The 14,824-nt window shown below is 42.3% G+C and overlaps 1 protein-coding gene across 1 annotated transcript; it reads left to right on the forward strand.

The window, feature by feature from the left end:
• Positions 1 to 482: 482 nt before the first annotated feature.
• LOC149311375 (elongation factor 1-alpha 1) lies at positions 483 to 6,843 on the forward strand. Its single transcript, XM_089530910.1, has 8 exons — positions 483 to 586; positions 3,068 to 3,258; positions 3,981 to 4,160; positions 4,269 to 4,565; positions 4,849 to 4,999; positions 5,276 to 5,532; positions 5,632 to 5,866; positions 6,442 to 6,843. The coding sequence occupies exons 2-8, from the start codon at positions 3,115 to 3,117 to the stop codon at positions 6,564 to 6,566; spliced, it is 1,389 nt and encodes a 462-aa protein (XP_089387036.1). The 5' UTR covers positions 483 to 586; positions 3,068 to 3,114; the 3' UTR covers positions 6,567 to 6,843.
• The last annotated feature ends 7,981 nt before the right edge of the window (positions 6,844 to 14,824 follow it).

Genomic DNA, 14,824 nt, shown 5'->3' on the forward strand with positions numbered 1-14,824 from the left:
ATGGAATATCCTTCTAGATTCTCAATTTTGGTTACATTTGTAATATTTAAAGAAAAAACAGGGGATGAAGCTATGTAATGCTTTGGGACGTGTGAGTGTGTGTGTGTAAAAGGCAACAGTTTGGTTTTGACAAGGGACAGGAAGAGCAGCCAGGCAGAGTGAGAGGAAGGGCGAAAGTCAGCCTTCTTTCCGCCTTGAAGCGGGGTTCCTCCACAAACTGAGGAGGGCGCCATTTTTGTGAGGGAAAGAAAGAGGCGGTTGGAGGGGCGGGGCTAGAGAAGGCGGCGGCGCGTGAGGAGGAGGAGGAGGAAGAAGAGAAGGGATCCTCCTCTCGCGAGAGGGGACGCGATTAGGTGAGAAAGACGTTCTATGCACTGTATCCCTTCCCTCCTTAGAAGCGGCTTTCGAAGGGCGGGGCTAGACAGGGAGGAGAAAGGATAGAGAAGGGAGCGCCGCACGGAACTCTGGGAGGCGTGACGTGTCTCCCTGTTTCAGAGGCCCCGCCCTCCCGGCGGCTCCAGCTATATAAAGGGCGCCGCTCACCGCTTCGGTCTTTTTCGCTACGGGTTTTGCCGCTGCTTCAGGGGTGAGTAGCGGGGGGACGGCGGCCGCCACGTGCGCGCGCACGCAGGCAAGGGGCCGGGGAGGGGGTGGGAGGGGGGGAGGGGAAGAGTCCGGCTCCGGCTTGGGGCCGAGGGAGGCCAAATGCCCGCGGAGGCCCACGTGCGCCGGGCGCGGACAAAGGCCGACTTCGACGCCTAGGGAAGGGAGATGGCGGTGGGGAGGGGATGGAGAAGCCGGGTTTGCGCCATTCCTCCCGATTTTCTGCGCGTAGCCAGGAATCGTCCCCCTTTATACATTATATATAGGTGTAATATATATATATATATATATAGAGAGAGAGAGAGAGAGAGAGAGAGAGAGTGTTTACACACACACACACACATATATATATTTATGAGAGTGTATGTGAGGGAGGGGTGGGTCTGGGGTCCTAGTTGGGCCCGGGGCCCTTCCTGTTCTCTCTCGGGGACGCATCGGATGGTGAGGAAACGGGGTCCGGGGATCTGGTTTCTCGTGATCGGGGAGTGCATGTCTTCTCCGAGGGAGGAAGGGGGGTTCCTTGTGTGCCGCGTCTGGGGCTTTTCCTCGTGGCTTCGTTGTGTGGTGAGAAGGTGTGACACGATATGCGGAGACCTTGGCGGAGGGTGCCCCGTGGCGTCCCAGTCCTTCCTCCCTGGCGGGTGCCTTCCCTTGAAGCGAGGTCCAGGGTGTTTCCCAGACCTTCCTAGCCATTAATATAGTAGTGCTCTGCGCATTCCCTCCCTGGACCCCCCCCTCCCTTATTAATTTTTCCCCATCTGAATTATAGTCCAATGGTGGAGCTTCGGGGGATGCTCTTTCCCAGCTGTGTGTTCGTCTCCTTCCTTCTCTCCCTTAATGGGGAATGTGTGTGTGGGAAGGGAAGGTGGGGAAAAATGGCCGCCCTCTCGGCACAAAATGGAGGACGCGGAGAAGCAAGCGGGAGGGGAGGGGGCGGGGCGGGGCGCGTGCCAGAGAGACAGCCTGCCTTTCCCTCCAGGCCCCTCGCGCCCGCCCGGCCCGCACCACCTCCCTTCCAAATGGGGGGGGGGGGCACAAAGCAAAAGTCATGGTCTCCCCCCCCCCCCCCACTGATGTCCCGGTGGTTGAGGTGGAACGCCCCTCTGACGCAACGCCACCTCGGCCCAGGGAGGGAGAGGGAGGAGCAGCAGCAGCAGCACTACTACTACTCTAGGCAGGCCTGGGCCTAGTCCCTGCCTGGCCTCGCCTCCCTCAGGCAGGGAGCCTGGATGGATTCCTTAAGTACACACTGTTAACGAGTATCCTTCCTTCATAGGCATATCTACACACACACACACATACATAGGCAGAGAGAGTGAGGGCACACTCTTCATTAGCAACTATGCTGTTAACCAGTAATTATCCATATAAATACACATACATATATATATATACACAGAAAGAGAGCATACACTTAATCAGCAACTATCCATATGTATACACACACATATATACACACACATACAGAGAGAGGATACGCTTAATAAGAAACTACATATACACAGAGAGAGAGAGACAGAGCATACACTGTTAATCAGTGACTGTACTTCATATATATATATATATATATATATACACACACACAGAGACACATATATGTTTTCATACAGAGTGAGAGCATACACTTAATCAGCAATTATCCTATATATATATATACATAGAGAGAGAGAGAGAAACAATGTACATGTTTAATTAGCAACTCTATATACACACACATAGAAAGAGAGCATACACTTAACCACAACTATCTTTTCAATATACATACAAATGCACATACAGAGAGCATACACTGTTAATTAGCAACTCTTGTTAATGTATAGAGAGAGAGCATACACTGTTAGTCATTATCTTATTTCTTTAAACATATAAAGATAAAAAGATAAAAATCTATACACACACACATTTTTGTGTGTTTTAGTCTGTACTGGCTTGAGACTTTCCAAATCTCTAAAACTTTCCTATAGCCACCATCTTAAGCAATATAGTCTTCTCTTTAACCATCAATATCCCTTCCCAACCCTTTCTTCAGTTCTTTCACATCTCATCTATCTTGCTTTGTGACCATACTAATGGCCTTCATCTTTCTTACTCATAGTCTCGGTGATCACTTAAATGAGTGATTCCCCAACTTTGGCCCTCCCAATGTTTTGGACTTTGTCTCCCAGAATTCCTGACTGTTGGTCAAACTGACTAGGGCTAGTAGGAGTTGAAGTCCAAACCTCCTAATAGACCACAGTTGGGGAACCACTGATTTACATCTTCATATCAGCATACTTAACTTTTATTCAAACTTCCTTCCTGTCTACCAGCCAAAAATATAGTTGACTTTAATTATTATATATGCTGTGTATGTGTGTCTCTGTGAGTTTGTTATAAGTGATAAAAATAACAAAATCAATGACTACCAATTTTTAAAAAAGGCGAATTTCACCACTTTGTGTGTTTTTTCCTCTTACCTCCACAGGGTTTTTTATCTGAAGTGGAAGAGAACCATCTGTTAATCCACCAAAAATGGGAAAGGAAAAGACCCACATCAACATTGTCGTCATTGGGCATGTCGACTCTGGCAAGTCCACCACCACTGGCCACCTGATTTACAAATGTGGTGGGATTGACAAGAGGACCATTGAGAAGTTTGAGAAGGAAGCTGCTGAGGTGGGTTTGCCTCCAGTGTAATTGCCAAGTAGAACATCAAAAAGATAGACTTCGTCAGTGAATTCTTTCTGTTAAGCCTTTATTTAAATTTGCTATGTCAACATTTGGATGTGAAGTTTTGGATACATTGATATGATCCTGTCCCATAAGTGGTCCGTTCTGTGTGAGCTAATAATGTTTGCTTATAGTGCCCTTTTCATCAAAGGACAGAACATCAAACATATATAATCAAAACATCCTGGCCTTCACTCTCAGGCCTGAGTCCAGTTGTTAATTTGAACCACAGTTGATTCAGTGAAATGGATTTAACAAGCTACCATTTATTCAATAAATCTCTACGTGGGTTTAACAAGTTGATTCAGTTTATAACTGGATTGTTAACAGAATTATCAAGTTAAATAAGCGTACATTTAAAGTGCATGGAAGAGCTAGTGAATGTGCCCTTTCTTGTAAACGATTTGATCAGAAGCTTCTGTAAACTTGGAAGAAGCTCTTAAGCAGTCAGTCACGTATGTTCAGTGATGGATTAAGTGTCATTGGGTTAAGTAAGCGAAACAGATAGGGAATTTCACACCCTGTCTGCCAAGTTCTGCTAAATATAGCTTGTATATTGTATTTCAGTGTGTTGATGCATGATGTCTTAAGAGTTATTTCTTGTAACACTGTTGCCTCTTGCTGTTATATAATGTTTTAACTACATTAATTGTATGTTTCCTAAATAGATGGGCAAAGGCTCCTTCAAGTATGCCTGGGTGCTGGACAAACTGAAGGCAGAACGTGAACGTGGTATCACTATTGATATTTCTCTCTGGAAGTTTGAAACAAGCAAATATTATGTCACTATCATTGATGCTCCTGGACACAGAGACTTCATCAAAAACATGATTACTGGTACCTCCCAGGTAAGCAAACAATAGTATATTGTAAGCAAACAGTGTTGCTTTGGAAAGATAGTATAAACATTTGGTGTGTGGAGGAAAATTAATATAAATGGATTTCTCCCCCTATAGGCTGATTGTGCTGTCCTCATTGTTGCTGCTGGCGTTGGAGAATTTGAAGCAGGTATCTCTAAGAACGGGCAGACCCGTGAGCACGCCCTTCTGGCCTATACTCTGGGTGTGAAACAGCTTATTGTTGGTGTTAACAAAATGGATTCTACCGAGCCACCTTACAGCCAGAAGAGATATGAGGAAATTGTCAAAGAAGTCAGCACCTACATCAAGAAAATTGGTTACAATCCTGATACAGTGGCTTTTGTGCCAATTTCTGGCTGGAATGGCGACAACATGTTGGAGCCCAGCTCTAATGTAAGTGGCATCACTTGTCAAGATCATTTTTGTTATTATTGAAATGTATGGAAATAATAAAGATGCCTCCTACTGCTTCAACTAATACAATAGAAGTGGACATGAGGAAGAGATTGCTGTGCTGAATTAAGACCTTTAGTCACATTTCCTATGTAATTGGCCTTAATTAATGAAATGAGAATGAGGCACATTTCCAAAGCGTGCACATTACTCCTGTGAGAAATCGTGGATTGGTAACTCATCTTCAATTAAAACACCTATATGCTATGTTCTTCCCTTGCAGATGCCCTGGTTCAAGGGATGGAAAGTGACCCGTAAGGACGGCAGTGCTAGTGGAACTACACTGCTGGAAGCTCTGGATTCTATCTTGCCACCAACTCGTCCAACTGACAAACCCCTGCGTCTGCCACTTCAGGATGTCTACAAGATTGGTGGTATGTATTATAAGAAGGTTACATTGAATTTAGAGAAAAAAGATCAATATGTGAATGCATTGTACAAATGATTTCTACTATCGCTGACTTTCTGGTTCCAAAATAAGAAGGATCATGGGAAAGAGTATTTCCATCTTAAAATAATTATTCCTGTCTGAAGCTCTGTACAGACTCCCTCTCTCATATCTGGAATTGTTCTTACCTGTCTTTCCAAAATAATGATAATGTTACAATTGATTTTTAAAAAATTTTAATTCAATTTTATTTATTTTTTAGGGATTGGTACTGTCCCAGTGGGTCGTGTGGAAACTGGCATTCTGAAACCAGGCATGGTAGTAACTTTTGCCCCAGTCAATGTTACAACTGAAGTGAAATCTGTGGAAATGCACCATGAGGCTTTGAGTGAAGCTCTCCCTGGTGACAATGTTGGCTTCAATGTAAAGAACGTGTCTGTCAAAGATGTCCGTCGTGGTAATGTCGCAGGTGACAGCAAAAATGATCCACCAATGGAAGCTGCTGGGTTCACAGCACAGGTAATTTGCAAAAGTTGCTTTGTTTGATGAAATTCTGCAAGTGCTGTCTATATCTGAATGGATAAAGATATAGATTAACCTTTTTTAATAATTCCCCAGGTTATCATTCTGAATCACCCAGGCCAGATAAGTGCTGGTTATGCCCCTGTGCTCGATTGTCACACCGCTCATATTGCCTGTAAGTTTGCTGAGCTGAAGGAGAAGATTGATCGTCGGTCCGGTAAGAAACTGGAAGATGGTCCAAAGTTCCTCAAATCCGGAGATGCTGCCATTGTTGACATGATTCCAGGCAAGCCTATGTGCGTTGAGAGCTTCTCTGACTATCCTCCTCTGGGTAAGTAGTTCTTTTGCTAGACAAGTCTATGCACTATGTTGGTTTGACAACGGAAACATGTATCATTTAAATGGCCCTGATTGCATGATTGTTGTTTCTATTAAAGCATGGCTCCCAATCCAGTGCATCTGTAAGATAATCCTTATTTTTGAGGCACTGTTAACTTGCTGTGTGTCTCCTTGTTTAGGGTTAGGAGAAATCGCCATGGCCAGCCATTTGTGCAATAGACTACTGGCCTGTGATATCTTCCCTTAGAAGGGGTAACGGCAATATTACAAGAAAGGGGAGTGGCTCAGTCTATTTTAAGTCTGATAAATGGCACATTGCTATTTACAAAGTTTGGTTACAATTCTTGATACATAAAATGCTTTATTCATGTACTAGCGCTGTGCCTTTCAGTCACCAATGTAGAAATAAGTATGCATTAGCTGGTAAAGCTAGTTGGCATCTCTTGTTAATGGCACCACTAAAGAAGATTTTCAAGGTTTTCTAATACGGAAAGGGATAGAAGAAATAGGTCTGGTGTGTGTGTTTTACCTCTTGAAAGTGCTCTAACTGTTCTTGTTTGCACCTAGGTCGTTTTGCTGTACGTGATATGAGACAGACCGTTGCTGTTGGTGTCATCAAGGCAGTTGATAAGAAAGCAGCTGGTGCTGGCAAGGTTACAAAGTCTGCCCAGAAGGCTCAGAAGGCTAAATGAAAATTCTGTACATCTGCCACCTCAGTCTTAATCAGTGGTGGAAATATGGTCTCAGAACTGTTTGTCTCAATTGGCCATTTAAGTTTAATAGTAAAAGACTGGTTAATGATTACAATGCATCGTAAAAGCTTCAGAAGGAAAGGAATGTTTGTGGACCATTTGTTTCGTGGCAGTTTAAGTTATTAGTTTTTAAAATCAGTAAACTTTTTTAAATGGAAACAACTTGACCAAAATCTGTCACAAATTTTGAGACCATTAAAGCAAAGTTTAATGCAAAGTCTCTGTGTTCTTTGGGGTAACAGTTAAATGTTGGATATTAATAAACTTTGACTTCTACCTTGTGTATACAAAAAGCTGTGTGGGAAGACTTCCAAAGTGCTTATGTGACAAAAAAAGTGCCAACAGAATTGTGCAGTGGTCAAGACGTTTAGGTAGTTCAGTCTAATACAGAGTATCCTCTCACAAGCCTAAAATGACTACAGACTTAACTATCATATTTTTCGTAATTTAAAGAAGCAGAGCAATTTAGTTAACAGCTTGTTTTTAAGCTATTAGTGTATGTACTTTTGGAAGTTTTATTGTTTCACTAACTAAATGAAGTATTGCTAGTTTTGAGACATCGTGTTTTTACTTGGCAGTTTATCAGCAGTTGCAGATGTTTGGTTTTTCATGGGGTATTTCTCAAGCTAGTAGTGCTTCAGAGTGCAAATTGGAACTCTGGATTAACAACTGGGGATCTTCAAAAGTTTTCCTGTTCTTGCTAATGGAAGTTATGGGAGTTAGACTACATTTGGAATTCAGTTTTCCCCCCTTTATTTTCAGGCAAGTCTGTTAAAATCATAACTTCTCCAGATTACACCATTGTGTATGGAGAACAGTATGTGTTCCTACCCTTAGTAAATCCCTTGTATAAAACTAAATTATATTGAGATCATAACACTCCCAACATCCAGACTCTTAAGTGCTATGCCAAAATGGGTTTTCTAAGTGTCTTATGAGGTAAATGGGATCAAATTGCAGACCTCGCTTAGAGCAGAAATGCTATACTGCCATATTTAGTTTACGTGCACCACTTCAAGTGACACATAATTTCTGTTGAGTCCATGTAGCAGTCAGTTTGAATTGTGGTTTCTGTGGGCTGGGTTAGTAAATGGGAAGTAGGTTCACAACAAGCACTGTATGAATAGTAGCACACATTACAATCATGATTTGAAACATGGAGTATAACATGGAAATTAACAGGCTTGTTTTTCTGTGCCTAAGTTGCTAAGTTTTGTTGAACTTCATTGGATATCAGGGTCCTGCTTTTGGAAGTTTAGTCACCATCCCTGCTCAAATGTTAGACCAATAATTTTAGAGTGGTTTACGGCCAACTGTTTTAACATTCCAAAAAGTATGCAAGATAGGGAGGTTAAACATGGCTGTACTAGTAAACTGATCTAAAAAGTTACCTAAGTGGGCTGTGGTCTTAGAAAATACATTTTTGGTGAATGGGTCTGTTGATTTGAAGATATGTAGCAATAACTTCAGACACATGTAACATTAGATGCACCTGTGTAACAGTAACTTCGGATTTTGATTTTTTTTTTTAAAGACAAGGTTCTTGGATCTTGAAAGCACAGAGGCCTTTGGGGAGTAAAACTGGCGCTAGTCAGTAAAACTACACTTCCCTTAATATAGTACACTGGAGCTTTGGCCATTCAGCCCCAGACATTTATGTAACAATTTTGGGATTATCATTGAAACAGGCTGGTAGTATGAAACACTACTGTAGTTGTCTGTTTGAAAACTCCCATATTAATTTATTTAGCCTTAAACTAGCAGCTAAAAGCATTTGTATTGTGCCTGTTACCTTTTTGTGCTCTAGGAACCTTTCATTAAAATTGGCCTCTTTCCTGCTTGGAGCAAGACATTGAGAAATAGGAAGCTAATATCACTGAAGGCAAGCATTGTCAATGGATACTGTTATGTTCCAGGTAACTCCTTGTATAGGACCACTGTAGAAGTTGGATTTGCTTTGAAACAGAAGGCTGCCAGACCCGCAAGACTGTCATTTTGATCCCAAAGTGTTAAAAATGGACATTACATGGGGGGCTAGTGAAAAATTACAGTTGGTGTTTGTAAATACTGGCTTCAAGTGAGTAGCTGGCAAGGGGTAGCCTGTGCTAAATACTGCCTTTTATTAAATCCAAATCACATCAACATTGACATTTTGATGTTTGGCAATTCAGTTCAGTAGATTAGCTTTACTTTCCAATGCGTATGTGATAGTATTGTTGGGTTAATGGAAACATACTAAATTTTGTAAGCTAAAACACTTGGACATTAGTTTATCTTCAATAAATTCAGTCTAGAACTACCTGACCTCTATGGCTCTTTTATTTTCCAGGTAGCATAGTATGTAGAACAGCATTATTCATGTTAGTAAAATATTTCCATGTATTACATGGATTGGTATTTCAAATAGCTCTATGCAGTTACCTGTAAAGTGGTAATAATAGTGGAGGAGGAGGAGGAGGCATAACTGGCTATTTGGGTTGTCCAGTTTGCAAAAGAAATGAACATTTCTGAATCATACACCAACATTCAAGTACTTTAGGGTGCTTAAAAGAGCTTTATATGCCTCAGTACACTGGATTTATTAGACACACTTTTACCTTTTGTGAAACATGATTTAAATTTCTCATAAAAAGGTGGTAAATGCTGATTGGCAGCTGCTAAAAAAGCAAGAAACAGAATCAAAGCAAATGTTCTCAAGTCAAGGGCATATAGGGTTATGAATTGGGGCTGAAGGTACACAACATGGTAGAAGCATGGGCCATCCCTGGCCTCTACTGGTGGATTTTTGGCAGCATATTTCAGGTTGATCCTTGGGTTCAAGCTTGTTCAAACCTCTTGGCCCAAACCTTGTACAGCATAAAAGTACAGAATGAAAAGAAACCTCAAAACTAGAACTAATAGACATGTAGTGAAAGTGTATATTTACTAGACATAATTAAACATGGTCTCACTTAATTTCTGGAATTTGTAGTCCAGTAAGAATTCTATGCAGTGTAGTCCCCTGAATAGTTTCCAAGGTGTGTGTATATATGCTTTCATTTGTTGACTTCAGGTGATCATCCCATTCATTAATTGGTTGGTTTTGGCCCAGTTCCTTCCTCCGAAGCTGCAACACCTACATTTGTCTCCCTATCCAGGGCTGACCCTTCTTAGCTTCCCATGGTATTGTGGGGCTTTGGGAGCTGCCCTAGAGCATTGTGTGCCTTTTATGTTGTTTTCAAATATTTCTTCAGAGAGGGTCCTGCACTATATAGTGCAGTCACATGAAGAGACAGTTCTGAACCTGAGGCATGCTGGGCTCTGCTTTTAGGCAAACACTTGCTTCCCTTGGGTAATAGAGGGATAGGTAAGAACCTCCCATCTGGCCACATAATACAAGATCATACCAGGGGCTGATCTATCTCGATTTAGAATTTACTGAGGGTTATCTGAGTGCCAACAAGCAGCAGAAATGAGAAGAGACCTTCCTGGGAATCCCCCAAAGCAGACTGCTGGGGGAGATGGTCCATTTGGTGCCTCTTGGCTGCAATGCAGGTGGGGGAACAACAGCCCACTCCTCCAGGTGTCCTTCAGGCACTAAATTAACCACTTATAGATGGGAAGTAGTACTGTGAAATTCCTAGAGGATGTGCCATTGTAAGTTGCTAGTTCACACAAATTCAGGTTGAAGTTGATTTTAAATACTCCCTTGCCTGTCCCTCTTCCCAGCTCCTGGAATGCTGCCTGCCCTACAGCTGCCTTGAGGCAGACACAATAGCCTTAGTGTCCTCTTTTGTCGAATGAAAGTAGGTGCCTCTGCTCTTGTGTAATGAACTGTTAAAGGGTGGTTTAGGCAGTTCTGTAGATGCTTATTCAGAAACAAGCCTTATTGACATTAGTGAGAAAGCCCCCCTCCCCCCCAGTAGGATGAGATTTCAAAAACAGTAACATCCAACTGGCCTGTTACTTTCTCATAGTATTGTATTGCGTGTTAGGTCAGCTTGAAAGCTCAGGCTTGTAGTTTGCATGCTTGGGCATAGAAACCTGCCAAGAAAACATGGCACAAGTGTTGTAAACAATGTACGTGTTGTTCTCCCCCTGCCAAAAAAAGAAAAACCCAGCCCTGGAAACAAAGCAGATATTAATTCCACATCCTGAACTAGTGTGTAGTGGTTTGTGCATTGGACTATGACTCTGGAGGCCACCTCAGCCATGAAACCCATTGGGTGACCTTGGACAGTCGCACTCTCTCAGCCTCAGGGGAAGGCAACACAAACCTCATCTAAACAAATCTTGTCAGAAACAACTTGAAGGCACAACAACAACAACATTCCAGATCCTGGATGGTGCTGTAGTTAAATTTTGGGGTCTCTTAGGGCTGCCCTTTAGAAGTCTGGAAGGACTGACGTTTCAACCAGAATCTCCATAGCTGTGCTACTTTGTGAGCACAAATGCATAATGTAAACCAACTGGGGGAAGAGAGAGATGCCAGTTATATTCCTATGTGATTATGTGGCCATATTCTTGAAGAATTTATTCCTGACGTTCTGCTTGCATCTGTGGTTGGCATTGTCAGAAAATGGAATACAATCTTCTAGAACACGACCACATAGCCCAAAAAATGCACAAAAAAACTATGGATGGCGGCCATGAAAGCCTTTGACTTCACACTGGACAAAACTTCAGGAGCTTGTACAGAGAGCTAGATACCATTACCATCTCCAATATGTTTGGGGGGGGGGGTACGGAGAGGAAGACCTGCTGTTAAAAAAAGCCTTACTGTGTCTTGCCTGTGACTGTGTCTTAACATTTCCCTGTAGGCTTTTCCTGCCATATAGCTGAGCTCAGGGCCTTGATTACATAACAAACCATTTGGACTTGCCTTGTGGAAGTGACTATTCAGACTGCTCTGAGCAAACCCTATGCTGTGCAGGACGACCACAAACATCCTTGGTTTCTTGCCAGGTTTCCAGACCTTTAGAGGGCAAATGGGGCCGCCAGACTCTCTACTTGCTGCCTAGGGAAAGCTCAGAGCACTGGTGAGAGAGAAAAGGGATGGACTTGTGGGAGGAAAATTGCACTGTTGATTCACATGTTGCAGCAATTCAGCTCTTCTTACAGTAGTGGGCCCAGTAAATTCAACTCTGCTTCTTAAAGACAAAAGGTTTAATAGGACTAAAGGGAGAGGGAGAGGAAGACAGGGAAGTGAACATGGAGTTTGCTGGAAAAGAAAATAGATTGAATGCCAGTCTGTTAAGGCAGTGTTTCTCAAAAATGTTGGTTCCTGGCAAGTTTCCAAGTTGCCAGTGGGCACCAACACACTGCTGGTCTCTGGCACAATGAGAAAAAACAAACAAAACTGGTGGTTCCCCCACAGCAGAAGGCCTGAGAACCACTGAATTACAGTCCTTACTAGAAGCAAGAAAGCAGGGCTCAGCCATACTTAGCTGTGAGAACAATGCTGCCCAACCCTTTGATGCCATAAGTGCTTATGCAGCGCCATCTTGTGGCTGCTATGCAGTGCTGCATAACAGATTTTCCGCTGGCTCAGCAAGACTACTGTGTGGGTTAGGATGATCACATTCTTATAATCTAGTGACCTGAACAGACAGAATCTCTCACCTGCAGAAGTAAACAAAAATCCATCAGTGATGCCTTTATTGGCCAACCAAAATGCACAATATACTTGTTGCAAGCTTTTGTAGCTCCATGGGCTTCTTCATCAGGCAAGATGTTACAAAACAAACAGGATGATGAAGAAGCCCATGGAGCTTCGAAAGCTTGCAGCAAGTATATTGTGCATTTCAGTTGGTCAATAAAGGTATTACTGGTGGATTTTTGTTTGCATTTGTTAAATGGCCAACACAGCTACCCCTTATGTTTTCTGTAGAGGTATTTCAAATGCAGATGTGCCTCTAAAGGCATGTATTGTTGCTCTTTGTCTTCCCTAAGACTAGATGAAGATGGGGGGATGCCATACCCCCATACAGGGCTGCGGATTAGTGCTCCTATCTAAAACTAGGTCCAAAACACATTGCAGAAATAATCCAGTTTGAGACTGCTTTAACTGCCCTGGCTCAATGCTTGGGGAATACTGGGAACTGCAGTTTTGTTAGGCATTTAGCCTTTTCTCTGGTTCCACAACAAACTACAATTCCCAGGGTCCCATAACACTGAGCCAGGGCAGTTAATGCAGTCTCAAAGTAGATTATTTCTGCAATGTGTTTTGGATGCTCATTGATTTTGGGGGGAAATTTTTAAAATAATTTGTTCATAATAGCTGCCATAATCTAGAAAACCCAATCAGATGGCAGGCTAGACTTAAAAAGGTACATATTTGTTACTGCCTTTCCTGGAGCCAACTAAAAGTGGCTTGCCTCTTGAGTAAGCCTTTCCAGTGGGCTACAAACTCAGCCTTTCCTGTACAGTATTAGCGAGTAGTGGTCAATCTCTGAAACTGAACAGGCATACACCATGGTCCCCCAAACCTTATCTTTGCTGTCCATTAATTTATACCTCACATTTTTCCCAATATAGGACCAAAGGTGGTTCACAGCAGGAGTTAAAACAAAATGCAGCTATAAAGAAATTTTTAATACCAAAGTTAAACAAACTAAATAAACACTCCTATTAAAAACACTATTTAAACAATTTAAAAACATTTAGACCCCAAAAGTGGAGGCAAGCTCTATCTATTCAGTAGAAGCCCTCGCTAGTTTGGTTGCTTCCAAGATTAGTCTCTACTGATTAAATTATCTGAGCAACTATTGTTCTTAAGTCCATTGACTGATATTAAAAATAATCAATTAATCAATTAATGCAATGCATTATAGGAGGAGTTGCCTTTGAAAATGTTTGACAAACTTTAGTTGGTGCAAAGAGGAAGGCAACCCGATGGACCTTTTTATCTTGATTCAAAGTGCTGATGCTGACTTTTAAAGCCTTAAGTAGTTTTCTGTGCACTCTCTCTAAGGAGCACTTTCTGCCCTAGGTTCCTGCCCAGTTATTCAAGCTGTATTTGGACAATTTTATCTGAGAAACATCACCTGCTATGGTGCAATGGGAAAGGGGGGGAGGAACCATGTTGTGATTGCCTATACTTGAGATATCTGCCTGGCATCTTCATTACAAGTTCAAGAAGGATATTGACAAGCTGGAATGTGTGCAGAGAAGGGCAATCATAGGTCTGGAAATCAAGCTTTGAAGAATAGCAATAGCAAGTACATTTCTATGCCGCTTATCAAATACACTTAAGCACCCCCTAAGCAGTTTCCACTGTGTAGCTAATTGCCCCCAATAGGCTGGGTACTCACTTTAGTGACCTATGAAAGGATGCAAGGCTGAGTGGACCCTGGAGCCCTGCCTGAGATCAAACTTACAACTTTTTTGGCTGTAAATGGCTGCGGTACCGGCATGTAACCACTGCACCACCAAGGAATGACTTAGGGAGCTGGATACGTTTAGCTTGGAGAAAAGACCGAGAGGTGACTTGATAACTATCTTTAAATATCTGAAGAGATGTCATGTAAAAGAAGGCACCAACTTCTTTTCTGATACTTCAGAAACTAGAACACAAAAGCAATAGATTTGTATTACAGGAAAAGAGATTCTGCCTAAATATTTGGCAGAGCAGTGTGAAAATTGCCTCAGAGCATAGTAGACGCTCCATCTTTGGAAGTCTTTAAACAGAGGCCAGATGGGTATCTGTATCCTAAAAGGGAGAGAAGAGCCCAGAAATAGATTAAAGGCCCTTCTTCCATCCCAACTGCCACTGCTTTAGCCTCAGAAGAAGAAAAACAGGCAACACCTGCCAGGCTTAGGCCTGTCCCACTGCCATTTCCTTTTCTTTATATTTCATGTCTTACTTAGACTGTAAGTCAGAGTGCAGGGAATTTTTAAATTATTTGTAAGCTGCCCTGGGAGTCTTTTTGGTTGAAGAGCAGAATATAAATACTCTAAATAAACAAATAATCTTTCAGGATTAATCTTTAATAATCTTTAACCACTACACCATGGTGGCTCAAAAAAGCCATTGCAGTTATAGATTGCATCAAGTATAGTGTAAAGATTAAGGAAATAATAGTACCATTCTCTTCAGTTTGGTGCACCACAGTTTAAAGATATTGTCATCTCCAGGGGAGGATGACAGAGATAGTGAATGGTTGGGAAACCAAGCCATATGAGGAACCTGGCGAAGAAATGTTTGAAAGGTAAAATAG

Source organism: Sceloporus occidentalis, unplaced genomic scaffold (assembly GCF_023333645.1).
Source record: "Sceloporus occidentalis isolate IW3139 unplaced genomic scaffold, rSceOcc1.0.p SCAF_6, whole genome shotgun sequence".
NCBI classification, from domain to species: Eukaryota; Metazoa; Chordata; class Lepidosauria; order Squamata; family Phrynosomatidae; genus Sceloporus; species Sceloporus occidentalis.